This window comes from Lepisosteus platostomus, chromosome 6, assembly GCF_059453375.1.
Source record: "Lepisosteus platostomus isolate fLepPlt1 chromosome 6, fLepPlt1.hap1, whole genome shotgun sequence".
Lineage (NCBI taxonomy): Eukaryota > Metazoa > Chordata > Actinopteri > Semionotiformes > Lepisosteidae > Lepisosteus > Lepisosteus platostomus.
In genome coordinates, this window is record NC_142616.1 from 39,181,747 (window position 1) to 39,199,191 (window position 17,445).

General features: G+C 35.3%; 3 protein-coding genes across 4 annotated transcripts in view; all 3 read right to left on the reverse strand.

The window, feature by feature from the left end:
- Positions 1 to 3,808: 3,808 nt before the first annotated feature.
- On the reverse strand, positions 3,809 to 7,453 carry LOC148661688 (gamma-crystallin S-1-like). The gene is made up of 3 exons (XM_088635783.1): positions 7,382 to 7,453; positions 6,071 to 6,313; positions 3,809 to 4,395 (listed from the first exon to the last, which is right to left on the reverse strand). Exons 1-3 carry the CDS (start codon positions 7,388 to 7,390, stop codon positions 4,120 to 4,122), a joined length of 528 nt encoding a protein of 175 aa, XP_088491909.1. The 5' UTR covers positions 7,391 to 7,453; the 3' UTR covers positions 3,809 to 4,119.
- Positions 7,454 to 10,032: 2,579 nt separating this feature from the next.
- LOC148661689 (gamma-crystallin M2-like) lies at positions 10,033 to 11,881 on the reverse strand. Its single transcript, XM_088635782.1, has 3 exons — positions 11,729 to 11,881; positions 10,668 to 10,910; positions 10,033 to 10,365 (listed from the first exon to the last, which is right to left on the reverse strand). Exons 1-3 carry the CDS (start codon positions 11,735 to 11,737, stop codon positions 10,087 to 10,089), a joined length of 531 nt encoding a protein of 176 aa, XP_088491908.1. The 5' UTR covers positions 11,738 to 11,881; the 3' UTR covers positions 10,033 to 10,086.
- Positions 11,882 to 16,421: 4,540 nt separating this feature from the next.
- LOC148661690 (gamma-crystallin S-1-like) overlaps positions 16,422 to 17,445 on the reverse strand; it is a 62,658-nt gene continuing 61,634 nt past the window's right edge. For both annotated transcript variants that reach the window (XM_088635780.1, XM_088635781.1), the window contains exons 2-3: positions 17,010 to 17,252; positions 16,422 to 16,741 (exon numbers count right to left, since the gene is read on the reverse strand). In XM_088635780.1, the coding sequence (XP_088491906.1) occupies positions 16,457 to 16,741; positions 17,010 to 17,252 (528 nt within the window). In that variant the 3' untranslated portion in view covers positions 16,422 to 16,456. The remainder of the gene's footprint in view (positions 16,742 to 17,009; positions 17,253 to 17,445) is intronic.

The following is a 17,445-nucleotide window of genomic DNA, read 5'->3' on the forward strand; positions in this document are numbered from 1 at the left end:
AAAAACACGTATTAAACTTATCTACAACAGAAAACTGCTGAAGTTGACTTTTGTTTTGTTCTTGAAACAAATCTTCTATATGCTACATGAGGGAATGCTCTTCTGTTTTAGGTATAACAATCCATGTGTTTAAAAAGATTTTTCATTCTCTAAAATTAGTTGACATGGCAAAATACTCTGAAGTGTAAAATGTACAAGCCCTTACAGAAAAGACCTATATATATACACTATAATACTACAGGTTTAGAGGGTTCTAAAGAGATCCAATAGGAATCCTATAGGACACCTTTAAAATTGTATTTTCCTACAATACCTAAAAAAATGAACCTACTGTATAGTGTCTCAGAAGGATTCTTCTGGATATACAGTAGGACTGAAAAGGTTTTAGTGGAGTATAATGATAATTTAGTATAAAATGCTCACCACATAATTTGGTTGATGTAAACTCTAACACAAGATCTTAAAATGTCAGAAAATGTATAATAGTAATAGTGGGATGGTACACCATGCATGGTAATTGTTTTAACTGTACATGTCTAACTGTACAGGTATTGAATTTGATTTGTTTGGTTTATATTCAGAGAAAAGAGAATATATACAAGCCTACATTTAAAAGTGAAATACATTTTTTCAATATAATTTTTTGTCTACTCTGTCTTTTAATGTTACATGGAAGCTACTCTTGTGTCCACGTCTGCTTGTTGTGATGGATAACCTACCACTAGGACTCAATTAAAGTTTATTATTATACAATGTAAAAAAAGCTTATTTTGGTCTGGAACCCCAAATCTGCTTATAAATATTTAATTTGTAAAATAATCTACCTTTGTTATCACCACTTCAGAATGCTTATGAAAGATAAAAATGTAATGTTTCTACTTCATTTGGCAAAATACTAACATATACAGAACATATTCAATATAAATGTTGAAGTTACGTCACACATCTCTTCATGAAATTTATAACTTTATAAGTTTAAATATGTACTGTACATGTGCATATAAAATGGCCTAATTTGTCCCTTTTATTCTAAAGTGTAAAGGGTGGTAATAAAGGTTTACACTATAGAATGTTGTACAGGACAGTCCTTCACATTATCCTATAGAAATGTCGCCTATATAGTACATCATAAAGACCAACTCTATAGGATAACACGAGGCTATAATCCTATATTATCCTGAAAAGTCCAATACACTATAGAATATCCTATAGGATTACAAATAGTACCCCTATAAGTTTTTTGAGTAGTAATTCTACAAGATATTTTCATAAGGGAGGTATTGCTATATTGTACGTCCAAACGAACTATAAATTGTTGCAGTTTGCCCATGATTGAACTATAGTCAATAAAAGACTATATCTTCATCTTTTTCAATTAAAACTTCATTAAATTGATTTTATAGACTATAATATATATATATAACTATAACATTCACTGCTATAATGCTACCTTTCATTTTTGACGGTCTTTTATTTCGCTTCCGACTACCCATTTCATTTTTGCGCTGCATCATTATTCCCTCCCATGAAAAATAATTTCAAGAAAACTTTGTGCAGAAAGTCATAATCGTAAAGGAGGGTAACTGCTCCTGGGATGTAGAAGTGTAGTATGTGAACCATTTAAGGTTAAGATACTGGTTATATTTCAGTGTATTATATTAACTCATTTGAACAATATATGAGGCGTTACGAGGGAACGTGTGGAGTACTGCCCTACAACTGATAAGGGTGGGATTAGCAGAATCCTCTCGTGCACTTTTTTACGTTTCAAAAACACCAGAGGGAGCTAAAGGATATTTTGTGAATAAAAGTGTCCAAGTTAATACAAACACCTCCGTTTAGAATTGAAAAAAAAATATTCTGCAGTTTCGTTTAATTTTCTTAACTAAAAAGTGAAAGGTTTAAATTAATGTTCCCTGACCTAGAACACCTCAGGTCCTGTGTAAACTGCGAATTTCACAGTAAATGCGACAGCGAACTGTTCGCTGCTGGGATTTCTCAATCTTAAACGCTCCGAGTGCACGAGGCAATCGTTACCAATTAGGTTATTTTATATACAGGAATATTCATTCTGCCTAAGTTTGTGGCACCTGGCTCTTCAAACGTTTTCGAACAAACCATAGGTTGAACCTCTTTTTGCAGCTATTATTGCCTTGAGCATTTTGTTTTAGGATATCCTGCGTAAATTGAAAACTAGCTTGGTCTCAACTGCCGAGACAAGGAGGGCTGCTGCCATGCAAGGAAACACTTTTTATCATTCCTGGTCTAAGAAAACAGTTCTCTTCCTCCACATGGCATAGTATCTGGCCTAACAAATGAGCTGTTATGCACCCAACCTAACTAAAATAATACTCATTACACATCTATGCAGATTCTTAGACTTCCAGATAGTACAACTTGCCCTACAAGCAGAAGTGAACTCAGAAGTGTCTCTATGCCTCTCTTAGAACATACTCACCGGTTTTTTTCGGGAATCTCTGTTATAAGCCAATTATTATTATCACAGGTGTGGGTAATTCCATAGGAAGCCTATCCTGACAGTTCCTTTCCTTCACATGGAATTCCATGCCAGGTGTGTCTAGTTCAGAAATGGTTTCCAATTACTTGGCTACCATCTTGGCTCAAGACCACCATAAGGTGTAGGTTTGAGCCAAAATAGTACGTTCCCTACAATGCCTCCACTCACAATCCCCTTTCTTCCAAAACATAGCTGCCTACGTAGGGTTTAAAGCTAGAATGTTGATATAGGTTTCAAGAAGGGTCATGTTGAAGAAACACAAGAGTGATAAGAAAGTAGCACTATGGGTAGGGGAAAGTAATTCAAAATACTCTGTTTACCTTAGTTGCCAGTTTTGCTTCATAAAAGTATTATCAACCAAAATTAATTATCTGTTCATTGGGGATCAAAAATGTAAACAGATCTAGAAACAATGCAAATAATACTGCAGAGGTTTAATTAGCAAGCAGTATGAGAGGCACGAATGAGAAGAAAATGTCAAAACAATATAATAAATTATAATCACTTTAAAGAATGTTACCTAAATACTAATTGTTCTTTACTCATGGTTAAAGATCATGGCTTTTATCTTTCACAGATCTTTAGAGAAATATATTTTCCCTTCAGCAATTTTCAGAATCTTTTTTCTATTAAAATGAATAATTAATTAACAATTATGTATTCTTGTATATCTTCACCAATTATGGGCATCTAATTAACAATTTCAATAATTGATACTGGTTTCAGATGTTCCTTTCCAGAGATTTTTTTATATGGATTAGATGGAATACAGAAATGAGTACCACTGCACACAGAAAAGGGCATTTCCTTTTATTATTGTTTAGAATAAAGGGGGAGAATTAATTAGAGTTAAATTACTCTGTTTAATTAAAAAACAACAATAAAAATTAAACTTAATAGAATGATCTCTTCAGGTTCACACAATGTGTTGAACTTTATCCCCTCAAAATGAGTAATCCAGTAGAAGCAGTTATCCTAAACATTCACTTGACATGTGTTGATTTTCAGTCAAAATGTGTTTAAGGCTTTTGATTGCATAAAAAGACTCAGTTCTAACATGGTCTTTTTTGTGATTTTTAAAAAACTTTTCCACAGTGAAGTGGAACCATGTGTTCAACAATGAAGATGTATAAACATTTGTTTCTTGTAAACTTCTGACTCAAGCCTTTTATATCTCTGTTAGCTGTCAAAAGTAATGTCTCAGAAACGTATTGTGATCAGTACTTTCTCTGTCTTACAGCTAAAGTTTTAAAATAAAGTGACAAAAATAAAAAAGCAAGTGGTAAGAAGTCAAGTTTCTTTTGTTTTATAAGAACTTATTATGCATTTAGGAAAACACTTCTGTTGGAAGAGTGCAGTGTCTATGAAAAGTATGTGCAGCTCATTTAAGAGTCAATCAGACTGTGCTGCCCAATCCTGTCTCACCTGTACAAAGAACAGTGATTTTAAAAAATAGGCTTTGAAAACTTTGTTAATAAAACATCCCTTTATAATTACATTTAATCAAATTTGAAGTATTAATATTTAGGAATTGGAAGGCTAGCACTTGTAGAACAATTTCTGCCAATGTGCCTTTAAAATATGACTGTAGTTGGAAGATTTTAATAGAAGTCCATCATGCGTCTGAAGGAGCCGATGGTAGGGCTCATGCCACCCCAGTCAGTGTATCTCCTGTACTCGCCGGGCCTCAGGAAGTACTGTCTGCCTCTGTAGTTTGGATGCTCATAGAAGATCCAGTAACCTTCCATCATGTTGCAGGAGTAAATGTCACGGTAGTGGAAACGGTCATAGACATTAGGGCAGTCATCCATGAACTCCATCATCTGGCCACCGAAATCAGCCCTCTCGTAGATTCTCATTCTGTAGTTCCCACGATACTGTAAGAGAAAGGTGTGAAAAAGTATGTATATACAGTATACTGTATATTTAGATAGAAAGCAGACACCAATTTCTGCTTATACTTATATAAATATATATAAGTTTAGGGGAAATTATTTTCTATGCATAAATTTCAAATTTAGTTCTTTTGTGGGACTTATCTAAAAATATTGTAATATACAGTAATAACATATAAAGATGTTTCACTGCACATTTAGTAGAAATCCACTAGGATGACTTTGTCAGTTCCTTTATAGATTTTGAATACTTGTATTACGTCCTCTTGTAATCTTCTCTGGTCATGACAAAATTCATTCAAAATACATTCAGCCTGTCAGGATAGAACATTCCCCTAAGCTCTGGAATGTTCCTTGTTGTTCCTCGCTGGGTTAATACCAGAACACAATAGATTGTCTGTAACGTGGTGACCAAAATTGTACACAAAATTCTGAATAAGGTCTTACTATGTCATTATACAATTTTAGCATAACATCTAATATAGTTGATATAAATTCTATATTTTTACATATCCTAAATTGTTGCTTTCCTTTTTGAATTGCAAGAGGTAAATGATGTGTCAACATAAACACCTAGGTCTTGCTAAAGAAGAATCCCACCTTCTACTATAGTTCGGCATCTTTTGTTTTTTAGCATTTATGTTCCTACAACCTCTATGCAAAACCATACACGTCTAGAAGTAATCTGCCATGTGCTTGCCCAGCCTTGACTTTTATCTAAATTGTTTTGAATGTCATCTGTTGCTTCTATATTGTTTGCGTATCCTCCTAATCTGGTACATGCAAACATAACTCGTTTATTAGCTATACCTGAATCCAGATAATTTATTTAAACTAAGAAGAGCTTAGTACAGGTCCCTATTGTATTCCACTGATTCCATCCCCCCAATCTGAGAAATTTCCCCTTATAGTGTATGCCTCCTCTCTTTTCTATTTAATAGCCAATTCTCAATAAAAACACTTGTGTTTTTCTGAACGCCTCCTGCAATAGAAGCATTAATCATTTATCAGGAACTCTGATAAAAAGCCTTCTGAAAATCTAAACAAAATATGTCATATACTACTGTACGTGTGTTTCCATTACTATCGTTGCTTGTTCAAAGAGCTCTAACAAGTTCAGCAATTGGAGTTAATTATAATAATCTAATATTCGAAATATGATACGGAAAATCATAATATGTTGTAATTGCTATAAAGAGTAAAAATATTTTTACTGGCTTTTATGCATATTGATGAACGTTTAAAATAAATATCTTCATAAATGGTGAATTTAAATATTCACCACTTGGGATGATATCTTCAGCCAGAAAAGAAATGTGAGCTCAAAGCTGTCAATAACTGCTGAACTATCATAGCGACAAGCTATACTAAGAATCGTTTTATAGTGCTTCTTCAAGGTAAAATTCCCGGGAAGTGGTATGCTTTTCTGATTTACTTTATTAAATCTTTTACCCATTTTTTCTCCACTCGCCTGTCAATTTGTTTCTAAATTTAAATTCAGTTTACGTAGACCACTGTTTTATGTACATTTCATTCCTTTCCTACCGATGTGTCTTTTAGTAATAGAAGTCTGCCATGATTGCTCTGATATATACCGTACTCCCATTGGTGACTACTTTTGCTCATTGATCTGATACCAGCTTTCAGAGCAACTCACGTGTGGAATCATACGGCAGGACCTGATGCAGTCATTGTAGCCCATCCAGCGCTGGTAGTCAGGATATTCTCCCCTGTTCAAGATGTACTGGTAGCCCATGTAGTTTGGCTTCTCATAGAGCACCCAGTAGCCACTGTCCACTCTAATGGAGTTACAGCGGCTGAAGTAGGAGTGCATGTCAGCGCAGTCGCTGCTGCACTCATAGTAACGACCCTGGAAGTTTCTGTCCTCGTAAAAGATGATCTTCAAGAGACCAAAGATAAAAATCACAGTAAATAAGAATTGACAGTTTTTGCTGCCACTCAACATTTGTTTTAAGGTATATTTTATTTTCCTCAAGAACAACCTTCCAAAAATTCCAGGCAAAGCCATTTTAAAACATTTGCACGTTATTGGTACAGTAGTTTAAAGCCGTCAGTCTACAAATCTGGGTATTTTTTAAAGCAGTGTCTATTCAGGTTTTGTCTATGATTCCAACAGGTAGGGTCTGTGTTGATAAAACCACAGACAAGGGTCATAGATCAACAAGGCAAGCTGGTGAAGGTCAAGGCAAGTGTATTTATGAATAAAAATTATAAGAGCTTTGAAAGGTGCTAAAAGTACAACCAGAGCTTTTGTATTACAATAGCTCACGTAATCTACAACATTTTGTTCAACATAGTGTGCAGATGGTTTTCAAAGGTCATTATATTCTGGACATTTCTTTCAGAAGAATGTCATCTCAAGCTTTCCTAATTCATTTGTTTAATGTTAGATATGAAGTTGCGTTCCAAAAATATATATTTTTACTTGTTTATCCTTTTTTCCAGTTGTGATTATTGATGTCTTAATGTTTTGCAAGCTTTACTGACTTTTAGCCAAAATATAATCACCACTCTGCCTCTATGAGTTTGGCATCATATTTACTTCCTACAGTGCAGAAATAGATGAACGGGTATGAAATGAGCACTGTTTATCTTTGACAAGCAGTGGGAAATGCCAGTAGTGTTGGCAATAAGGACGGTATTTAGGAATTTGATTTTTTTTCATTATAAGATGTTTCAAGAAAGAAAAATTCATACAGAGAAGCCAACCATTCACTTGTTTTGGATACATGAGAAAGACTGTTATTTTAATCATTGTTAAAAAATTTTTTTTAAATTACAGAAACAATACAAAATGTAACAGCAAAAGATTTAGATTTCAATTGTGGTTCACTTAGAATATGTGACCATTGTGGTTTCCAATTTTGTAGTCTTATAAATCTTTGTGACATGTAATTAAAAAAAATAGAGGTATTACATTTTTAAAGGATATTTCTATCCTGCTTACCTTGCCCATCCTGACTGCTTGGTGTTACAGTGTCACCCTTCACAAACCAGTGTCTTTTATATGACAGACAAACAAACAAATGCTTTGTTATTGAAATGATTTTTTGCATCAGCAAAAACAGTTCTATAGAGTGTTATACAGTCACTGAGGAAATAGGTCAAACTCATGGGGCACGTTTCCCACATATAGCACTTTGATTCACAACATGTTTATAAAACCTTACAAAGAGCACACAAAACAGTTGTTTCTACATTAGATTTTAGAATGAAAACATTAACAATGCATTACATACAGTAGCTTTATCAGAAGGTGAATTTGCATTCATAGTGGGAAATGCTTAGAGTTCTCCACACAATTACCGAAAATAGAGATAAATACACTCAATGTCAATTTACATTGCTTTACAGTCAACTTAATTTTTATCTGTGATCATGAGATTAACATCAATTATAAGTGCAATATAATATGTTTTGTTTTGGGGTCATTTTAGATCAAACCAAATTGGAAAGAAAGCATACTTAGTGTTCAATCCAGTGATTTTAAGTGAACATAATTGTTGGAACATTCGCTTTAAAAGCTAGTATTTGATGGCATATTCGTTTGAAGCAATAATGCAAAGTGGACCCATGGAATTCAACAAACTGCACGATTATGTAGATTATTTGTGTAATCATTTACACGAATGCTGTGCTATAGTGCCCTTTTCCCTTTTCCCATTCCAACTTCATTTGTTGATACAGAACATTTGTTCATTTCTTTATGCATTTAAAGTCCTTGTTTAAATAGATTTTAATCTAACTTGACAGACTGTTTAATATTTCTACTTTTTTTCTCCCAGTTAACACCTTGGTGTTACCTGTAAATATTTTGTTTCTAATTTGTGCTTCTATATTTTTGTCCATTGTCTCCCTTTTTAATATGACAAATACGATTAAACACATGTGACAAATCCCAGAGTACACTAATCCCAGAAACAGCAATAGACTGGCCTCTTGTGGTTAGTGCCAAAAATATATCAATTGTGAAATCAGATGAGTGCATTAAAATTGTTTGCAAGGTTAAAAGGCAATCGAGAAAAACATCAATTTCAGATTATGAAACAAAATTAAAGAATGCATGTTTAGAACATAACATCCATTTATTAAGTCAACTAGGGGGAATTGATTTGTCATCAATTTACATGTAAAATACTCTGTGTGATTTAATTACCTAAGATGATCTCAGAAAGGCCATGCATCAAACATGGGTTTGTTCAAACAAAGTACAAAAGCATTGTCTGTCTTTGTTTTCATTTCAGTTACCTTTTTAATTTTGCAGCATCTTCATTACTTTTACATTTACTTATATTATCTCAGTAATGACAATATACTGAGAGGTTTCTAGCTCAATGAACATAGTCATGTTGTGCATCTTTTTAAACCCCACACAAAAAGGCACACAATCTTTTCAGCTGACCTTTCAATACTAAACAAAATTTGATTCTTGGCTTTTGAATGCATCACCCAGCAGTGCCTTTTGTTTCTATGGCATTTTCTAAACAACTTAACCAAAACTTATTTTTATCAAAAACCTTTTATTTTGTAAATGATGAATTATTTCAAAGTTTGTTTTAACTTAAATATCATCATTTAAAACAGCTTGTTCTTCAAAAAAGCCAGTAATGACAGAATCAAAGAAAATTCAAGACAAATGTAAATTCCTGTAAATCTCTAGTTTTTAACCCTTACCTACATCGGTTGTTCATCCACAATATCCTGCCAGAACCAATACTGATCTTTGTTTGGTTAATTACTATGCTAGCATGGTTAAAGACTGAAGTGAATTTAATTAACATTAACCATCAAGTTTTAGACATCATTTTTTTCAATAGTAAGTACTGGATAAATATTTAGAATGTGAATTTAATTGACCCAATATTAACATAACATTGAATATTTCCTTTTACATTTTTTAACATTACAGCAGGGATCCCCAATCCTGGTTTTGGAGTGTGTTAATAGGTTTTCAATCCAGCACAGCTGATCATTGGCTTAATTGGGGCAGTTTAACAGCTTCTCCCAGCTCTTCAGGTGCTGGTGCATTAAAGAAACTTAGAACACCTGCAGACGCCTTGGCCCTCCCAAGACCAGGACTGATGAAACCTGCATTAGAGGGCTGTGTTTCTCTTTCTATTTAGAAAAACAAAGTTGTATTGTTAAGTATTATGTAGGTACCAATGCATTGTAGATAGAGATGGTCAGGTAACGATAATGATAACGATAAAGATGGTTATGAGGCTGCTTGGGTCCCATGGAGGTGCCGTTAGCAGGATCTCTGCTGAACGGAACCGAAATTATGCAACGGTAGAAGTAGTAGTCTTTGATTTTCCTAATGAAATAGTTTATATAACTTGGATCTTAGTTTATATGTTGTAGCACTTGTCCAGTGTTTTTACAAAGTTATGTACCTGTGGTATGTCAGCTTTTTATGATCATCTACATCAGGCCCTCTATGATGCACAAAGCCAAGCTGTGACTTGGCTGCTGGTTTTGTCTCTGTGTTGGTGACGTGTCACCTGAGTACAAAATAGCTACGAGTTTAACAACTGTGTGTATTATACTGTAAATGCAGTATACGAACACAAATTATAAAATGCAACACAGTCTTCACAGTAACAGTCAATTTTGGTTTCATATTTTATTTAAAATATAATACATCATGCATGATCATGCAAAACTGGCTCTCATGCGCCTGAAGGAGCCGATGGTGGGGCTCATGCCACCCCAGTCCCTCCAACCCCTGTACTCTCCGGGCGTCAGGAAGTACTGTCTGCCTCTGTAGTTTGGATGCTCATAGAAGATCCAGTAACCTTCCGTCACGTTGCAGGAGTAAATGTCACGGAAGTGGAAACGGTCATAGATATTAGGGCAGTCATCCATGAACTCCATCATCTGGCCACCAAAATCTGGACGATGGTAAATTCTCATTCTGTAGGATCCTCTGTACTAGATAGGTAAAGACAAAAGGCAAGTCATCAGTGATTTTTTGTATTGCATTTAAGGGTTAGGGTCAAATATCTTATTTATTGTAAGATAATTTTTTTAAAGCATTAAATACTAACCCACAAAAAAGAGTCAAGAATAACAGACTTTAGAGATGTCCACTGACTTACAGTACAGGTTTTTAATTAAAAAATCACCTTAAATAACTGTGTCACCTTAAAAAAGTGTCACATGTCACATGTCAAGTTGTTTTGTTTGTTGTCTACTAGTAAAAGAAAAAAGAACTGCAGAATTTAAGGACTTACTGGTGGGAACATACGACAAGATCTGATGCAATTGTTGTAGCCCATCCAATAACGATAGTCAGGATACTCCCCTCGGTTCAGGATGTACTGGTAGCCCATGTAGTTTGACTTCTCATAGAGCACCCAGTAACCGCTGTGCACTCGGATAGAATTGCAACATCTGAAGTAGGAGAAAGTTTCTGGACAGTTCCCGCTGCACTCATAGGAACGGCCCTGAAAGTTCCTCCCTTCGTAGAAGACAATCTTACAAAATGGAAAAAAAGTCATTAAAAAGAACTGCAGTACGATCAGGAAACAGGCTTGAAACGGCAGAAATGTTTTTAATGGAATTTTTTATTGTATGTATTTCTATGAGCTGTTATGAGCAAAGAGCATTGTGGCACTGGCTTTTGTATTCATTTAATTTTGCAGAAGTGTTCTGCCAATAAGGAAAATGAGTAAATAAGAACATACTGTAGGAAGATGCTGTCTTTGAAATGCATCCCAAGATTACTCTACTAAAGATATCCAAAACCAAAAATAGCATAAAAAATCCCATTCAAGCATTTCCTTTATATTACATTTCGGCTAGAGTACATGTTAATTGTAGTTTTTTAACCTTTCCATGTTTGGTCAAAACAAGACTTGTTTTTGAACAGGAAATGGCATAAAATAATTTTCTCTTATGTACTATAGTCAAATTTATTTTTTGTTTTAACATCAGTCAGTGGTTTTCAGTATCTGCTATATAAACAAACAAAAATTTAAAGAAATGTTAATAAAACTTGTCCACAGTACAACACGTAATATATAATATACAGTACATAAAGACAAGATAAGGTCAAATATTTGTTCATACAGTACATTTTCATATTTGTTAATGGGATTAACTTTAAGTCAATTTCCTTATCATACATATCAGCAATCCTAAAATACCCTACTAAAATACTTACCCTACCAATATGACTAAAATCTATGTACTGATTATTCATTCAACTTTCTGTCTCCATTATTTATTTCAATTTTCATTATCATAGATTGCATATACAAGAATTGCATATAATTCAACAGTTCACTCTTACCTTTCCCATGGTGAAGGCTCTATGATTGCACTGTTACAACACATGTACGGTATCTCAAAAAAGCCCTTTATATGTTACGCCAACTGGGTCTTGTTTTATCATTCTAATGACTCTGACCACTGTATCAGCACAACAGCATTGCATTGTATCTTTTTAAATTGTACCTTTCCATATTGTGGAGGTTCATCCATGGGCTTGTGATGCTGCCTTTTAGGCTACAGACAAAAGCTTGTGTGGGTCCTGCTGATAAAGAGATTGGAGTTTCCACATGTTTCCACTAACCTCATCACATGTACTGTATAGAAGGTCACTCAGTTAACATGATCTAAAAAATCATGCAAATGTTATTATAAAATCATAATTATTTTAAAGACCTTTACAGGAAGAAAAAAATAATTAATTTGATCGCCTGCTGCCATTTATGCCCAGGCTATCTCAGGCAGTGTCCACAATTCAACATGTTGCTTGAATCTCTCTTATTGCACAGAGTCATTAACATTTTAATTTCTTACTGTGTAGTGGGTGTGGACTTAAGAACTGCTTGTACAAATCTGTCTTCAAATCTGGATGCCATCCTGCTGAGCTGAGTGCAAGAGAAAAATCGATTCAACATGATCAGAGGAATTTACTGACATATGTTCTCTGGTAACGAATTCCTGTTATACAGTTGTTGATAATGGGTTTGATGTAAGTGATCTGCAACAATCAAGGGTTTTGTTTCCATACAATTCATTCTGTAATGACCTCAATATATTGAAGTCATTAATGAACTGTTTTTATTAATGAATTCTGTTTGAAAGTCCCTTGTTCATAAAGCTGTCATTTTGTCTAACGCATTTACTGCTGGTTTAGGTCATCAGTACATAACACTAGTTTCCGTAAAGTGGATATAACCTTAATGCTTGTGCATAGCTAAAACTCTGGAAGTCAAATTTCCAAATCAAGATTATTAAGCAACTTTCAATGCTTCCAGTAGGACTATATAAACCACATGTCATTAATTTTGTTTCAAATCCATCAACAACAAGCAGGAAATGGACATAGGTTCATCTGCCCCAACACTTGACACTGATAAAAAAAGGTTGACAGTTCTACTCCAACCTTGCCCCCTTTCTAGCTATAATTTCAAAAAGAGGTCAAATCATCCTCCTTGGTAATTTTTGTGTCAGGGTTGGACATACCTGTAATCCAAATCGATGAAAAGAGGAAAAGGAAAACCCTGACACAGATGATATCATTACCAGTGCAACAAGAACAAAAAACCACCTGGAGGCATCACCTGAACTGCTTTTACGAATGAATTCTGTTTGAAAGTCCTCTGTTAATAAACTGTTGTTGCTCTAATGCGTTTACTGCTGGTTAAGGTCATGAGTTCATAACACTAGTGTCTGTCAGACCTAATCAAAATCTATGAAAGGGCACTGCTGGGAAAAGAGGAAATGGCATCCTATTACCAGCACAACAAGAGCAAAATGACCCGGAGACACCCCCAACAAGAGCTATCGCACCTTGAGTATCTCATCATCAGCACCTGTGATTAAAGCAATGTGTGCATCACCCACGACGCAACTAATCATTGCTGAACAAGCAATTTTCTTGTCCATCATCTTGAACCTCCGACTGGACCCATGCAGCAGAGGAAACCAAAAACATATGCAGACGAGACATAATACCAAGTCTCCTCGGATCACTAAGGATCACTGATTAGCTTCAGCAGCATCTTCATGATTGCTTTTTATCTGTCCAGCAACCAAAAATAATATTGCAACTTTCTTGGAGGGGTTTAAGCCTACCCATCCTAAATTGATAGGTTATCTTATTCACCAAGACTTATCTGGTTTAAGTCATCTTAAAATTCAATAAGTGCTCAAGACAAAGAGAAGTGCCCACTCTTCTGGGCAAAATGACATCATGTCCATGGACAGTGACACTTATCAGCATCTTACGGACAAGACCCAAAGGATAATAAGGAAAATCAAAAACCATAGATGCAAAATAAAGCAACAGAAATCCATAACTATCCTGACCTACATAACATTTTTTGGGAACTCTAGACTATCCATGGACAAAGTACTAATAGTGCCATTCCTCATATTTGACATAATGGAATCAACCACTTGAAAGACACTAAATCCATCCAAACAAGTTGGAAAGATCACTTCTAAACACTAATAAACTGAGAGACAATGGTTACTGACACCACCATTACAATTTCTTTCTCAGCACCATGTAGACGAATCTCTTTCCAACCTTTCAAGCCCTTGAGGAGGTTTGGTATACTATTAGTAAAACTAAGAATAACAAGGCCGGAGGGAGCAGCCGGTATACACACTGAAATCTTGGAAGATTTCAGTGGGTATATATGGTGTGCTGAAATCTTATTTTCTGAATCTGAAGTGAAGAGGAAATCCCGGAGGACATGAATAATGCCAATATCCTTTATTACAGAAATATTATCTGACAGCATGGCATAGCGGTTAGTGCAGCTGCCTCACAGCTGGCTTCTATTCTGTGCTCCCCGTGTTCTTTCGTCTCTCAAAGACATGCTGGAAAGGTTTTATTCTAAATTGTTTCTTTCACTCTATGCCCCGCATATTTCCATACCTTCAATATGCTTACAGTTTTTTTTTGCCAATTTAAAAACATCACATGGGATGACATCGACATGTTGCTTAAAATACAGTGGTGAAAGAATGTCTTTGAATACAAAACAACTCAGCCTTACTTTTCAAAGTTATGGTGGAAACCATATTGCACTGTACTATGTCATATGTACTCTAGTAGGCTTACATTAAGTATAACTTGGGCATATTTCTTTCAATTAACAAATTTAAAGTTACAATTTTTCACTGTGCAAGGATATGCCTCCATGTTAAGTGTCCAATTACCTTATATTTCAAAGATTCATGCAATATTTGCTCCTTACACTTACTGAATATATTAATGCTGTGCTCAAAAGCAAAGAACACTAATGTCTTTGGGAAATGTTGTGAAAAATTAGAGTAAATTGGATTAAGGTATACAATATTTACAGGCTGAAGAAATCTTTATCGTTTTATCGCTCATTTCAGTCTTATTCACTGCTAATTTGTATTATACAGTATGTAGGATTTCCTGGCTGACTTGAACATGAAAAATCCAGAAGTGAGAAAGAAAGGCAATCATCGTTTACAATAAGCACCAAAAGGTTAGTAATGGTACAAATTTAAATTCAAGAATCAACATGTAAAAGCAGATATTATTAACATAAACATTTGCAAAAAACAACACAATTCAAAGTTAAGAAATTTCTGGAACAAATTCCAATAATGTAAATATAAATCAGTATATTCCTGTCTCACCATTGATCTTTTTTCATATAGCCTGACTAAACCCCAATTAAGATGTACAGTAGGAGTGGCAAGATGGAAATACAGTTTTATTGAGATACTGTAAGTCTGACTGAGGAGAATGATACCCCCTCTGTAAGTAAGGACGGGGCAGTCAGAATCTCTCTTCCAAAAGAAGAGAAGCCACAGAGAGCCACTGCAATGCGGAAGATTGGGAAGAGGGAGGATATGTGACAAGAAACTTGCAAGCAAGTAACCAGAAAGCATGATATTGATAGGCAGGGTTAGCAGAATTCAGTAAGATTTAGTTTTGACCTCCTCCTGTATTTTTGTTTGAAACTCCAATATGAATTTAGCCAGCATTTCTGTTTAAATTAAATATTCCTTTTACCGAAACCTTGTCAATTTAATAATAAACTGTGTAGTTTGCAAAACAGTGGCAAGTAAAGCATCTTTCTTTTTAGATCAATATTATTTCCAAAGCAAAATACAACATCAAAAAATAAAATAACATTCCCCATTCCACACAAAACAACCTCACTCATTGTACATCCCTTGCTCTCCAAAGTCTCTATCTAAAATAGGTCAAAAACAACTATGGGACCTTCTATAGACCTTCATTTGCAGCAGTACTATAATCCTATAGACTGATACCATGTTTCCTAGCAGTCAAAAGCTCCATATACTGTAAGAAATATCACTATATGCCAAGAAAGGGAATTTGGAGACTCCCACTGCAGCATTCATGCAGCAACTTTTTAGTGTTGCATTCAAACCAGTCCACCAGGTCCATTTCTACCCCTGCAAGAGGACTAGATTAGAGTCAACACCTAGCAAGAGAACCAGGTGTGAACAGGGAATATTTCTACTAAGAAGAATGGACAAACAAAAAGAGACTTGATTACAGACTACCTTTAGACACTTTTAAAACATAAAGAAGCACCTCCAGACGGAGTGTGCACAGGAGGCTAGGTACTAGTTTCATATGATACACTCTATAGTATGTGATATAAAACTTTAGAGGTTCAGTCTATGATTAGGAACTTTGAAGGCAGAATTTACATTATCCCAAATAGCCATCTGTGGCATTATTCTGTGATATCCAAGTCAAAGTTCTGGAACCATTTTGAGGAGTGTACAGTATATGAAGCCTACATTAAAAACACACAAACAGAGGAAGCCACACGTTTGATTTGCCTCTTAGACCAAATAGATCATTTGATCTGGACATCTTACAGTAGATCCATGGTTTCTGTTTATAATTTCCAGGGCAGTTTCCCCCCGCGGTCCTCTTAAAAACTTGGTGAAGTGTGTGGATGTATAAGGTCCTTTACTATAGTGAAGTAAAAACAGTCAGGCAACCATTTATTGCCTTTAAGATCATTTTTATTTTGCAGAATTACACATACATGTTATTATCCATCATGCGTCTGAAGGAGCCGATGGTAGGGCTCATGCCATCCCAGTCAGTATATCTCCTGTACTCGCTGGGCCTCAGAAAGTACTGTCTGCCTCTGTAGTTTGGATGCTCATAGAAGATCCAGTAACCTTCCGTCACGTTGCAGGAGTAAATGTCACGGTAGTGGAAACGGTCATAGACATTAGGGCAGTCATCCATGCACTCCATCATCTGGCCACCGAAATCAGCCTTCTCGTAGATTCTCATTCTGTAGGATCCTCGGTACTGAAATTCCAGTGAAAGTCAAATCAAATCAGAAGGTATTAGACTAAAGCCACCATCAACATTTAATTACATGTTAATAAAACAGTACTTCTGACTAGACATTGAAGTATACCTTAACCCTAAGATTATTTGCACGAGTTAACTTTTTCCATCTATAAAACTTTTGCAACCTCTAAATAAAATGTGATGGGCTTATGTGCCTATTTTCAGCAATCATCATTGCTTCAGTTCAGCATAAAAGAAACAATATGAAGCAGAAATAACTCACATGTGGGAACATACGGCAGGACCTGATGCAGTCATTGTAGCCCATCCAGCGCTGGTAGTCAGGATATTCTCCCCTGTTCAAGATGTACTGGTAGCCCATGTAGTTTGGCTTCTCATAGAGCACCCAGTAGCCACTGTCCACTCTAATGGAGTTACAGCGGCTGAAGTAGGAGTGCATGTCAGCACAGTCGCCGCTGCACTCATAGTAACGACCCTGGAAGTTTCTGTCCTCGTAGAAGATGATCTTTAAAGTCAGATTCAAAATATATTAGGAGACGCTAACACAATTTTCAGAACAAAACTCATATTAAAATTGAGCTTATTGATTGAAATCATGCACATTTGTTTAACACCATAAGCAGACTGGACAGATGCCTTTATGTGAGTGCCCATATTGATAACTGAGGTCCAGTATTTTGTTCACCTCTTTATAGTTT